The sequence below is a fragment of the Scardinius erythrophthalmus genome, assembly GCF_964197995.2.
Source record: "Scardinius erythrophthalmus genome assembly, chromosome: 10".
Taxonomy (NCBI): domain Eukaryota; kingdom Metazoa; phylum Chordata; class Actinopteri; order Cypriniformes; family Leuciscidae; genus Scardinius; species Scardinius erythrophthalmus.
Genome location: NC_138230.1, coordinates 33,029,358 through 33,043,399, shown reverse-complemented (window position 1 = coordinate 33,043,399; position 14,042 = coordinate 33,029,358). Strand labels below are relative to the sequence as shown.

The following is a 14,042-nucleotide window of genomic DNA, read 5'->3' as shown; positions in this document are numbered from 1 at the left end:
AGAATGAATATTACTGTAGGTTAGACTTCCTCTGGAGGAACAAGTTTAAGAAGGAGTGCGAGGAGATTGAGACCATGGAGAACCTGAACCGGGTGCTTTTGGAGAACGTTCTACCTGCCCATGTGGCGGAACATTTCCTGGGTCGTAACTGGAAGAATGAGGTGAGAGGCGTTCAAATGTTTCAGAACACTCGTGAAACAATTTCTATTGTGAATTTCCCAAATGTATTAACTTTTTTTTATATTTTTATTCATTATATTATCAGCATTACAAATTTTCCAATACTATTTGAGAAATATCTTCTTCTTTTTTTTATTTATTTATATTTCTTAAAAAATATATGATTAATCAAAAATATTTTAGGCCTGTCTAGTTTATTGGTCATTTTCATCACCAGATATATTTTTATTTGCTGTATTTTTAATAGGACCTCTACCATCAGTCGTACGATCTGGTGTGTGTGATGTTCGCGTCCATCCCAGACTTCAAGGAATTTTACACAGAATCTGACGTTAATAAGGAGGGATTGGAGTGTCTGAGGCTCCTCAATGAGATTATTGCAGATTTTGATGAGGTACACTCAAAGGCACATCCATATTTTGATTTTATTTTTATAGGCACTGTGCAAAGTTAAACTTAAAGGGAACATTCACCTAAAAATGAAAGTTGTTCCAAACCTGTATGAGTTTCTTGTATGAATTGAGTGGTTTGTCCAAACTTTTCTGTAACGACACTGTTGCATTATATGATGAATAGATTGTATTTAGGCTTTTATTCACATATAAACATTCATCAACGTACACATCAGTCAATGTTCAATGTGATTAATGTTTATTGGTGAATAAAAGCCTAAATACTATCTGCTCATCATATGAAGCGATCGAGTCTCTTCAGAAAATTTGGACTAAACCGTTTAATTCATATGGATTCGTTTTACGATCTCTTTATGAACTTTATGAAGTGTCAAAGTTTCAATTGCGTAGCTGTTTATGGAGGGACAGAAAGCTCTCAGATTTCATCAAAAAGATCTTCATTTGTGTTTCCTCACATGAGGGTGAGGAAATAATGACAGAATTTTCAGTTTTGGGTGAACTGTCCCTTTAAGAGTGACGTTCGCCAGTATCAAATGCATTAACATCGTCATATCCGAGAGATGTCATGAATGAAATGTATATTTGACTCCAAAACTTTGACTCTAAACTTAATGTTTTTTTTTTTTTCTCAACAGTTGCTGTCAAAACCCAAATTTAGCGGAGTGGAGAAGATCAAAACTATTGGCAGCACATACATGGCTGCTACGGGGCTGAATGTGACCCCCGGACCAGAGTACGCACAGGTACAATGTTTAGCTCTTCTAAACTAATCTTTTTGTAAAGATCACACTGGATTGATTGTGGTGCTAATGCGCTTGATTTGTGCTTGAGGTGTGTTGCTTCAGAGTCTCAGGGTGTAGTCAATACTGAATTTCAAACAAGTGCAATGATAGTTTCCTGTTCTTTTTCTGAAGGAACATGACCGGCAGTACATGCACATTGGAACAATGGTGGAGTTTGCGTTTGCTTTGGTGGGGAAGCTGGATGTCATCAACAAACATTCCTTTAATGACTTTAAACTGCGAGTGGGTAAGCAAGGCCTATCAGCGCTTTCACACCCAACAACATTTTGTTTGCCTTTGGCAGAGTCTCAAAATGTGGTAGACTTCATCACACATTCAGGGCGTTTTAAACGTTTCCGGCCTCTCTCTCTCAAGGAATAAACCACGGTCCAGTGATTGCAGGAGTAATTGGGGCACAGAAACCACAGTACGATATCTGGGGGAACACTGTAAACGTAGCGAGTAGGATGGACAGCACAGGCGTGCTTGGAAAAATACAGGTAGATTCTTGTTCTGACCTACTTTGTAAGTCATTTGCATGCCTGGTGAATTAGTAATGGTTTTTCAGAGGATCACATCTAGCTTGCTTCCTTCCTCAGGTCACTGAGGAGACAAGTCGGATCTTACAGACGTTGGGTTATATGTGTTCCTGTCGTGGGATCATCAACGTGAAGGGCAAGGGGGATCTCAAAACCTTCTTTGTTCACACTGAGATGACACGATCTTTATCGCAAGGGAATGTAATGCCTTGAACCTCAGTCACACACCAGTCAGTCGTTGACTTGGTAACGATTAAAACCATGTACAGTTTAATATAACATTGGCCTATTATAGTGGAGCTCTACAGCATTCTGTTTGCACCACATACACTAGATTATTTGCATTGCTTTATAAGTAATGGATGGCTAAGAGGCTCTGTGTAACCGAGACTTGTAATTGTGTGTTGCTCAATCCATAATTTAAAGCAGCGGACGTTTTTGTAAAATAAAGACAATATAAAGGTGGCCATGTTTTGATGCTATCATTTTGTTATCCATTAAAATTTATACATAACGTCAAAGTGTCTGTCTATGAATTTGTGATGGGTTTCATGGGAAATGTGTTAAAATCACAAAAAGAACCGAACAGAAACAATTCAAAGAAAAGAAAAAAAATGGATGATGATGTATTTTGCAAATGAATGAAAAAGAAAAGAAGGACAATTACTACATTTTTCATTGTGACTTTTTTTCATGATAATTACTGGCAACATAATTTCTTATTTTTTATTATATTGATTTTTAAGCATGACTTGAGCATGTTTTTGATATTTTTTTTAATTCACTCAATAACATCAAAAGCATGTTTAATACTGTATAAATGTTAGTAACAATCTGCTGGGCATGTAGCAGACATACAGTAAATGCACAGACGTTTGTTTTGACATTGACTGTGATGTGCGCTCAAAGATGTGACCATAAGCAAGAGACACGTTTAGACAGGTGTCACAGATCCATAGCCTTCCTCCGCATTCCAGGTGATTCCATTCTTGTTGTAGAAATCAGAACGAATGTGAGCAACACGAGCAAAGCTCCCCCCAGAGTCGGACTGCAGTGGAGAATATTGGCCATACTCTGATGACGACAGAACGGGTGCTGGTCTAGATGATTCCTAAAATGAGAGGATGAGATAAAACTTATAGGGATTAACTCTAGGATGGGATCCTCTAGTGAGCATTGTTTAAAAAAAAGAACAACAGACAATGCATGGACTGCTGAGCCTTCATGGATGGAGAACACACCTCACTGAAGATGTCCAGGCCTCGGGATTTGGCGTGCGCTCTGTCATCTCGGTGGAGTTTGTTATCATAGCCCTCAGTGCTCTGATGTAAACAGTCATATAGAGACCTCTCTGGGGCCTGTACGAGGGAATTGACAAAATCGGTTTTAGAAAATGTTATTTTGAAAATAAATGTACAGAATCAACTTGGTACAATGATATCAGAAGGTAATACCATGGTACTTTGATGTACCCAAAAGCTATTTAGATATCTGAGATGAACTTAAAAATGTATGAATGTCATTGCATTAGATCAGGGGTTTTCAAAGACAAGGGAGTGCTAGGGTGTATATGGATAAGTCTTAAGAAAAACAGTGTAAAAATAAATAAGACTAAACTAAAAGAAACTGAATAAGATACATTCAATGTATTAAAATAAACTTTAATTGATTTTAAATAAATAAATCTAAATAAATTATTACATCTACAGTACAGCAGAGTATATATATATAGAGAGAGAGAGTACAAAAAAGTAACAAAATATTTTACAAATACTATTTTGAGCATATTTTTAAAATAGTGCATTTTTTTATTATTATTATTTACAGTATGCATTTGGTCTTCATACATAAATATATATAGCTGCCTTCTAAATTCTAGGATGGCGTCTAAAATATTGAAAACCTATGCATTAGATAAAACCTAAAGCCGTTTAAAGAAAGATCTAGACAAAAATATGTTAGTAGTAAAAGTAGGCTATAGGAACCAGATATTATTATTATTATTATTATTTTTTTACCAGATAAATGCTACTAAAATATTTATTGTTCCAGCATCATTTATTTGCAAATGTCACGTGGCTTTTAGCAGCGCGATATACGTGGCAGCGACATTCAAATGGGGTTGTTGCTTAAAAAAAAAAAAAAGAAAAGAAAACGCCAAAATGAGCAATGCATCTTACCTTGGGGCTGCAGTTGAAATAACGCATTTCTTTGGGCTCTGTTCTTCTGGCTGGTATAAAGCTGAATACAGACAGAGAGGAAAGTGGTTTAAACTTCGCTTCGGATAAAACGTCCATTACAACAGTCGCACTTTTATCACTGGAGAGGTGAGGTTAAATTTCTACACACAGTGCCAACTCGGCGTCTGCGGTTGCTAGGAAACCTCAGGAAAACTTCAGGCGTTTATGGTTTAACTTTATACCATTGGAAGAGATAAAGAAATGGTTATAACCAGAAAAAACGACAAAGAAAGCAATTGGCGAATGTCAAGGAAACAGAACTAGCAATTTTTCAAAACATTTTAAAATGTGCATTTATTATTATTGTTTTTTTTTATTCATTTACTATTTTATTGTTTACTATATTATAAAACATCAATTAAACCGTTTTAAATGTCAATTTTATTTTTCAATTTAAAGTGATTTATTAATTTATTATTTTATTTAACTATATTTAAAAACATTAAAATATTCCATTTTAAATGTGCCTGTTAATTTGTTTTGTTTTAAAGGGCACCTATTATGCCCCTTTTTAGAAGATGTAATATTGGTCTTGGGTGTCCCCAGAATGCATTTGTGAAGTTTCAGCACAAAATACCCCACAGTTAATTTATTATAACCATTTGAAAATGTCATTTTTGGGGCCTGTTTTAAAAAGAGCTGTTTTGGCGTCTACCACTTTAAATGTAAATGAGTTGCATATCCCCGCCCTGCTGCTGGACCCAGATGATGAAGAGAGTCTGGCACAGAATAAACACGAAAGAGAATGGACTAAACGTCTCGGAATGGTTATTTGATACATTTATGTACTTACAAAGTTTTAATCGCGTCCCCTTTGCCATTATGGATGTGCAACACACACACATACACACACACACACACACACACACACACACGAACTGTGATAACGTTCGCGCAATTTTTTGAACCTGCACACACACACACACACACTAGCGTTTGCTAAGGACAAACAATTTATTTATTTTTTTCTTAAGGGGAGGGAGATAGACGTTTATATAGCCTACTGTCTATGGAGATAGAGCAGACCTTAATTTATTTACATTTGTAAATGCTGCAAAAAAATGCCTAACTTACGTGACATAAAACTGTCTGACGTTGTTTTTTGAGACATCCTATGACGACGACAATAAATAGCTTTAGACGCATTTGTTGTTGAACTGGCTGACATCGATTGAAATGACTATTTGCTCATAAATCATAAAATACACTTACTTTTTCTGGAGGTGACGTTGGATCGCGAACAGTAGGCAACGATCCACACTTGAGGATTAACTTTGACCCTCGTTCACTAAACAGTCAGTCAGAAAATGAATCTCGTATTTAGGAAGTGGCGCCTTTTCTTCATAAATAAAATCCATCCGCTGCATTTTCAGTGGTTCTGATGTCAGTGAAGACTAGTATGTCCATTCTTACATCCCACAACAGAACACCTACACTTCTTAGGAGACATTACCGGCTGTCGAGGATGCAGATCACCGAGGGCGGGGTCTATGCCAAAACCAGATGTCAATCAAATCACGTCGGTGGGGCTTAGCTCATTTCTACGTCACAGTGAGGGAAATCTAGAACAGGGTGTTCTGAGACAGTGCTTATGATTTATTGAGATAGTAAAAAAACTACTGGGTGGATTTTTATCATTCTAGGGTGGTTTTGCTCACACACTGCCAACACACATTTATGTTCAAACACCATGTAAAAGTGAATTTTGCATAATAGGTGCCCTTTAAAAATGATTTACAACGGTTTCATCTAGTGACACGAAATCCATCATTTTTAGTCGGCACGGTCTGGAGATGATACGATTCGATTTTGGTGAAAATTGGACAAACGGTCTAGGAGGAGTTAGAAAAAGTAGGTTTTGAAAGAAAATCAAGATGGCGTACAGGAAGTTTGGCCAAATAAGGTAAACTTCTTGTCTTGACCCAAGGAATCTATTAAGACCAGTGGCATTTCAATAGCCAGATTCATTCAAAAGTTATTAGCCTTTTTGGAAATTTTGTTATAACTTTTGACCACTAGGTGGCGCTGTCTCGAAATATTTTGGCTACCTTCAGGGGATGGTGTTGATGGCACATTCTGAGTTTCGTAATATTACACCAATGCATTTGTTTAGTATAGCATTTTATTTCACAAAACTGTATTGAAGTCAATGGGAATTTCATGTTTTGTTCTGTTATAGTGCCACCAAGAGGCTCAGTCCCACCATTTTTTTTGTGTCCTCAGAGTGAGCCCATACATATTTGGCAAATGTTTTTTAAGCACTAAATCACAACGTTACACAAACCGTAAGGCGAAACCTAGCATCTTTGGTATCATAGGACTTGGCAAGGATTCAGGAGTCTAATGAGATGAGTCTCGTTAAAATAAGTCGACCACACCCAAAGTTATAAGCATTTGGGGAAAAAATTCACCACTAGGTGGCGCTGTTTCTAAACTTCTCAGGTTCTTTCAGGGCATTGTGCTGATGACCCATAACAAGTTTCGTAACAATCCGTTCATGCGTTCTTAAAATACAGCATTTTAGCACAAAATTAAAAATGGCCGATATGGTAAAATTGGATATCAGTCGACTCGGCATATTGCCCTAAATCTAACGAGACCTAAATTTTATGATTTTTGGACAAACTGTTCAGAAGTTATAAGCAAAAATAGCCATTTTTCATATCTCCGGACCAGTAGATGGCGCTGCGCTGAAACACAGCACGTAGCCTTAGGTCATGCTTATAATGATATGTACCAAGTTTGGTCTGAATCCGATAAAGTGTTGCGGAGATACAGCCTAACATCTGTTTTCGCAAGCGTTGCGTAAAATTTGTTTGTGGGTTTATCGAAAACGGTTAAGCGAATCAATTTTTTGTCGGCATGGTCTGGAGATGATCTGGTTCAATTTTCGTGAAAATCGGAGCAACGGCCTAGGAGGAGTTCGAAAAAGTAGGTTTTTCGGAAAATTCAAAATGGCGGAAAAATTTCCATGACGGAAAATGATGTCATAGGGTGCAATCGAATTGTCTTGAGCTAGGGAATAAGAGGACAATTTTGTTGATATGCCTTACGGTTCAAAAGTTATTAGCATAAACATGAGTGCAACTTTGGACAGTTGGTGGCGCTAGAGGGATTGGTTTTAAGACACCAAATTTGCTATGGTGACTTTTCAGACTGTCCTCTATTAGTGTGCCAAATTTCATAACTTTCCCGCAAGCGGTTCTATGGGCTGCCATAGACTCCCAGAGCGGAAGAAAAGAATAACGGGAACAGATGCAATAGGTGCCTCCGCACCTTCGGTGCTTGGCCCCTAAAAAATACCATGGAAGTCAATGAGACCCATCAACTGTTTCTCATCAACCAACATGCTTCAAAATATCTTAATTTGTGTTCAGCAGAAGAAAGACATTTATACAGGTTTGGAACAACTTGAAGGTGAGTAAATGATGACCGAATTTTCATTTTAAGGTGAATTACTTCGCTTCCAACTTCACATCTCATCTGAAGTCCGACTGTCCGTGTTTCCAATTTGTAAAATATGATTGCTCTTTGTTATTATATTGTTGTCTGAAAGGTGTCATCCTTAAATATGTTATATATTATTGTAACAAAGATTTCATCCAGTTTTATTTATTTGTGTGTTTGTAGGCAAACATGTACAGCAAGTACAAATTTGTGGTTTACATCTAGGAGAAGGCAGTTGAGGTATCGCCTACCCCTTGCTAAACTGGAGAAAGACAAATAGAAAATGGCCAAATGCAATGCCAAATGCATTTTCCAAACACATCTATCTTTATGGAAAAGTTTCTGAACTCTTCTGGAAGGGGCCTCTAAAGGTGATTCAGGCCCTCTATAAAGGTGATTATACACAGGGCAACTTTTTGAGCAATGTTGCCATCAACGGACAACCAGATGAGACACAGGGCCCACGACCAATGTAAATTAATTATCCAGATAGAAATGTATTGCCCATTTTCAATGGGAAAGTGCCCAAGCAACAATCGCTCGGCAAGATTGCCCAGCAACATTGCTCAAAAAGTTGCCCTGTGTATCATCACCTTAAGGTAAAAGTTATTCTTCGACTCAAAAACATCTAAGTCAAGTATTTCATACACACAAAAATCCTAAACAAAGCCCCACCAGAGCCCGTCTACGGAGAGCCTGCCCACTCCCTATTAAGCCCTATTGTACCGAATTTTGGTTGTAGTTCCACCAGAGTTCCACTGGGGGCGATCGCCATGAGTGCAAAATGAATAGGAGTCAATGGGGCTAGACAGCTAAATTTGTCTCTTTCACCCAATTGCCATTGAGAAATCTCAGATCTGATTGTAGATTTTGCAAGTTCAACATGGGTTTTAGGTCGAAAGTTGAATGAACAAATACTTATGTCGTTTTGATTTCTTACAGGTTGAGTTGTTGTTGCCCATAACACGCTAGCATTCTGCTAATGACGTCAGCATTCTGACGTCATTGACATTTTGAAAGACTTTTTAAAGCAAATAAGTGACTGAAAAAAATCGAACACCCAGCAATGTGTAATTTCTTTGCTTCTCCTTTCGAATACAACATTCAAATTACTAGACAAAAAATTATATCCTGAGAAAAGTGGATTTTGAGGGGTATACCACCGAATCAGAGTGGAACTGCAACCAGTTCAGAAGGCAGAAGTGTAGTGAGAGTGAAACTTCTCGCCATATTAGACATTCTCTGGCCCCACTTTGGATGTACAATGCTTAACTAATTTATATAATAGTATAAATTCAATTTAATTTAATAAATTCAATTTAAATTAAAAAAATGAAATTAATTAAGTAGTAGTGTAGGATTTAAATAAATTTTCCACTTGACCAGATGACATCTTAACACATTTTTGAACGGTTGTTCTCAATCCTGTCAAACCCTAAATTATTCTGATTCTAGCTTTTATCACATTTTTGTCTTTAGATAATAGTAGTCAGGTCTTTGAATTTATGTTTTTATATTTGTTTATGGACAAGACTCATTTAGATTTGAAGAGTCAAATATTGTTTTTTTTATAATGAAGTGAAAGGTTGAGATAAGATGTTTTATGTAGAAACTTTTTTCTGCTGTGAGCAATGGCAAGAGTTCAGCTTCAGTCTCACATACTTACATCAAGACAAACAAAAAATGTATTACAAGTTTTTTTAAAATTGTTTGTAACATGGACAAATGGTGCATAATCTAATTACGTATCTGCTAATTTGCATAAATACCACAACAGGTCTAAACATTGGGTATAGCCAGGTGAAAATGTCTTGTTGACACATAACAGTAAAATACTTAATGTTAAGGTCTGAATGGAACCCATTTAGGCTACCAATGAACATTAATACATAGAGGCAGGAAGAAGTAGCCTACTTTAGAAACCAGCCTTTATTAATTTGTTTTTATTAGTTTTGGGCTGGGTCTGTGGGACTGTTTCTGGGGACGAGTCTAAGGGAAGAACAAGAGACAATGGTAAGGAGAACGCAGAAGAAAAAAGGTAGGCAAAATAAAAAGTGAATCCCCAGAAACAGTCCCACGGACCCAGCCCCAATCCCCATCTCTGCAATAATAATTAATAAAGGCTGGTTTCTAAAGTACTTCTTCCTGTATTAAAGGTCCCGTATTATGCCCATTTTCACAAGATGTAAAATAAGTCTCTGATGTCCCCAGAGTGTGTATGTGAAGTTTCAGCTCAAAATACCCAACAGATCATTTTTTACAGCATGTTTAAATTGACATTTTTTGGGGCTCAGAAAAACGCGCTGTTTTAGTGTGTGCCCTTTAAATGCAAATAAGCTGCTGCTGGACGACCCAGGGGGCGGAGCTTCATGAGCTCGCGCTCAGTCTCTCAGGACAATTTCATCTCACGGAATGATGATAATATCAGAAACTCTCAGTAACGGTGTTCATTTCGAGTCGGACAATAATGCCTACAGAGTCAGAGTGCTGTATAGAGATGAAACAGGTATAGTTTAGTAGTTTAATTACAGTTATTATAACGTATTTGTCATCTGCTTGTATGTATCCATTATTACAAGTCTGCTGTTTCGGACCAGGTCCGAATGATGATCAAACATCTACTGATGAGTTTAATAAAGTTTATTGTACATCACACAAAAGATGAAGCGTCAGTTTTACTTCAGAAAATCACTGTAAGAGCTGAGTAAACACATTAAGTTATTATAAGAAGTGCGCAAGTACATAAACGAATTTCAGGAGAGTTGAGGGAGCATTCCTGTGGGCGGAGGTTAGTCAAAAAACTGTTCTACTGACGTCATTAAAGAAGGAAGTAGAGGGATGTAGTCCAAACGGGCCGTTCGATGTAGGCGACTTCTGTTAAATAAAATATCTCGCTTGGCATTGAACTTTGAGCTTTATAATTTTACAGATATTATACTCTAACAACAACAACATTACACACTAAACTAAAGTTTGAAACATGAGATCACGAAGAACGAGATCTTTAATGCTCATGGGTAGCCTAAATGGGTTCCATTCAGACCTTACTGTTATGTGTCAACAAGATTCAACAAGATATTTTCACCTGGCTATACCCAATGTGTTTAGACCTGTTGTGGTATTTATGAAAATTAGCACATACGTAATTAGATTATGCACCGTTTGTCCATGTTAACAAACAATTTAAAAAAACTTGTAATACATTTTTTGTTTGTCTTGATGTAAATAATCAACTCAGTAATTTTCATGGTGGTATCTAAAGTTTAAAATTTTTACCCTATTCACGTAAGAAAAAGAATGAATAGGCGTATGAATAGGATATATTTGGGTCTTTTTCAAAACTTTCCCCTAATGGGATTCTTCTGGGATTTTTTTTCCTTACTCAGGACATATTAAGGATACAAAATCAGTTGAGTTTCCTTCTGTTGCAATTTGTTCGACCTTTTTTCATTAAATGACTGGACTATAGTGTTTTTGAGGAAAATGAGATGCCAATGAGAAAGAGCAAGAGGATGGAGTGTTCAGACCAGACTACTGCACTGATAGATGAGAGAAGTGCTGAGGATAAGTCAAATGAAATGACCATAACAAATCCATCCACACCACCACACATTATATCAATATTAATCTGAAGTTTGATTAAGCCAATGATCAGATTTTTGAGTTCCAACTTGTCTTAACATTTTTAAACAAGTATTGTTCAAAAAACTATATACACTTAAATATATATATATATATAATCACCATAATATGTTAAAGTTTACTGCCATATCTCAAACATTACACTCACTGCTGTCCATGCTTGACATTTCATGTCAACTTTAACGATTAATCTTTTAACAGGCGACATTCTGAGCCGGTTTGAAATCGTCAGAATGCTTGGTGAGGGAGCATTCGGGTGTGTTTATGAAGGGAAACACTTGGAGGATGGCCTTGAGGTATAGTCATTTTCTTTCAAGTTTTAGCAAATTCTTTTGTCTCACTATATCCATTTCAAGTCCTTTTATTGTATATGTTCACTATGTAGTGCAATTGACATGTTGTAGATGTAATTGTAATGTAAATGTTTTGTTTTGTTGAACAGGTGGCAGTGAAATTTGTCCAAAAGTCAGAGAGCAGTAGATACAGTACATCAAAATTGTAAGTAGGCGACACTCACTGTGTTTTGACTGTTTTCAATTTAGAACATGAAAACATAAAAATTTTCGAAAACTGGACAAAAATTCTTATTATAAAATATTATAAAAATCCTCCAACTAACAATGATCTTTCTTCCAGCCTGGTCATACTGCGCCCATCCCATTAGAGATCGACCTGTTAACCATTGTTAATAGGGGCCGCAAATTTCATGAGATCATTGAGCTGCTAGACTGGCAGGACCAGCCTGACCAATATATCATAGTCATGGAGCGTCCCTCACCCTGCAAAGATGTGTTTGAGTTTTCGAACAACGGCATCCTCAACGAGGAAACAACACGGCTTATCGTGAAGCAGGCAACAATGGCCGCTCTCATATGCTGTCGCTGTGGAGTTTTCCTGTGACATTAAGATGGAGAACCTGCTGATCAACACAGAAACACTTCAGGTCAAACTGATTGACTTTGGGTGCGGGCTTTTCCTGCGAGAGGCTGCCTATGACATCTTCCGTGGTATGTATTATGAATCAAGTTTTGAAAAGAGTTTTATTTTTTAAATTTAGACAAATATGTTCTCACTAAATATGTCGCCTCACGCCTGGTTTGGCCATGGATTGATCTCACTTTTAACGCTCCACAATGGTGAATAAAAACAAATAAATTATTTATTTACTCTAATGGATACAGAAGGTGATGATACACAGGGCAACTTTTTTGAGCAATGTTGCTGAGTGATGTTGCCTGTTTTTCGGGTGAAGTCCAAAGTAGTCGATTGCCGAGTTCACGCGCGTGATCATAGGTACTAAACCTATGCGCGTGAACTCGGCAATCGACTACTTTGGACTTCACCCGAAAACAGGATGTAAACACAGGTATTTGCGCTGGCTTAAATAACATCATTTTTATACATTTCTTTCACATCTACTGCAGTCAGATTCACTCGTGTTCACTCTGAAGGAATCACTCACATTTTCTGTGCACTTGTAATGACACATCAAGGATGTTAAGAGGCTAAAAGCAGGTTTAGTACTTGCCCCATTGAAGTCAACAGGGTGCAAATTTTAAAAATAGAATAACTCGGTGTAGGCAACACCGATTTTTGTCGTTGTTCTCTGTATTGACAGCACTCCAAATGTACAAAAAAATTAGCTCAATGTTAAAATTGACCGGAGTTCTCCTTTAATATTTGGAAAACAACCTTTTTGTGCATTTGTTTTATATGTTCTTAGTTCTTATTGTGATATTGTAAGAAATCAAGGTCAAATCTTGTTAGTCAGGGAAGTGAAAATCAGGAGAGACAGAAGAGTAGTTCTTGAGAGGGTTTTAAAGTGGAGGATCAGACCACTGCAGCCACTAATGAGAGACATGCCGAGGGTAAATCCAATGAGTAGTTGAGAATGTGTATATGTTTTCTGTTTATTAGAGCTCTGTACAAGTCTACATCATTTTCAGATAGATTAATGGAAACCAGGTGACATTCATTACAATATGTTAAAAATCCACACCATCACACATTTGAGGCCATGATCAGATTTTTATCATATATCTTTAAACACAGATGAAACCAAGCGGACATCTTTTATCATTGGCCGAAAGAGAAAACAAAGTTCTCGGAGTGCTCAGGTGTACGACTCCCACGAGAGCACATCCTCAACATCCAGCACCGATGTGGCTGAAACCCAATGCCAATGAGAAAGAGGAGGAGGATGGATAGTTTTGAGAAGCTGCCGTCTCCTCACTTCTGTGACCGGAGCGGCAGCTCAGACCAAGATACATGAGACATGCTAAGGGTAAATCAAATGACCATTTAAAAATATGTAACTGTTTTCTGTTTACTAGAGCTCTGTACATCATGAAGTCTGCATAATGTTCAGGTATATATATAAGTTTCCATTAATGGAATTTGTAACAGTCATGTTATAAATTCACACCATCACACATTCTATCAAAATCCATAATTTTGAACAAATTCATATTTTTTTTCATAATGTCTTAAATGAAACATTGAAGAACTTTTATTTTTTAAATTATTCAGCTAGTAATTGAAGAATCACCATACTATGACTATGCAGTGTTTAATTATTTGTTTGAAACGTGCTTTTGTTGGATATTCCCTGCTTTAGATCACAATTCTCTACAGGACAGTGTTTGTGCTCTAGAGAGTCATGGTCTTCAGGAACCTCTATCCAGTGGTCAGCAGATCAGCAGGTTCAAACCCCTCCAGCTCCAGTCCACCACAGTCCAGCTCGAAAATTTGTGTTCTTCGCTGAATTCAAGCGCTTCTCACTGGATCTCTTGACCGAGA

General features: G+C 37.1%; 2 protein-coding genes across 4 annotated transcripts in view; one reads left to right on the top strand and one right to left on the bottom strand.

The window, feature by feature from the left end:
- Window positions 1-2,433, top strand: part of adcy2b (adenylate cyclase 2b (brain)) — a 68,974-nt gene extending 66,541 nt beyond the window's left edge. The window contains exons 20-25 of one of the 3 annotated variants that reach the window (XM_081377106.1): window positions 3-161; window positions 428-574; window positions 1,229-1,336; window positions 1,508-1,622; window positions 1,751-1,875; window positions 1,975-2,433. In XM_081377106.1, the coding sequence (XP_081233232.1) occupies window positions 3-161; window positions 428-574; window positions 1,229-1,336; window positions 1,508-1,622; window positions 1,751-1,875; window positions 1,975-2,127 (807 nt within the window). In that variant the 3' untranslated portion in view covers window positions 2,128-2,433. The remainder of the gene's footprint in view (window positions 1-2; window positions 162-427; window positions 575-1,228; window positions 1,337-1,507; window positions 1,623-1,750; window positions 1,876-1,974) is intronic. The other 2 variants (XM_081377108.1, XM_081377107.1) reach the window with 2 other exon arrangements.
- Window positions 2,434-2,848: 415 nt separating this feature from the next.
- Window positions 2,849-4,211, bottom strand: cfap90 (cilia and flagella associated protein 90; the record flags this gene model as incomplete). The annotated part of the gene is made up of 3 exons (XM_081376198.1): window positions 2,849-3,025; window positions 3,156-3,272; window positions 4,095-4,211. The coding sequence occupies 3 exons, from the start codon at window positions 4,209-4,211 to the stop codon at window positions 2,849-2,851; spliced, it is 411 nt and encodes a 136-aa protein (XP_081232324.1).
- Window positions 4,212-14,042: the final 9,831 nt, after the last annotated feature.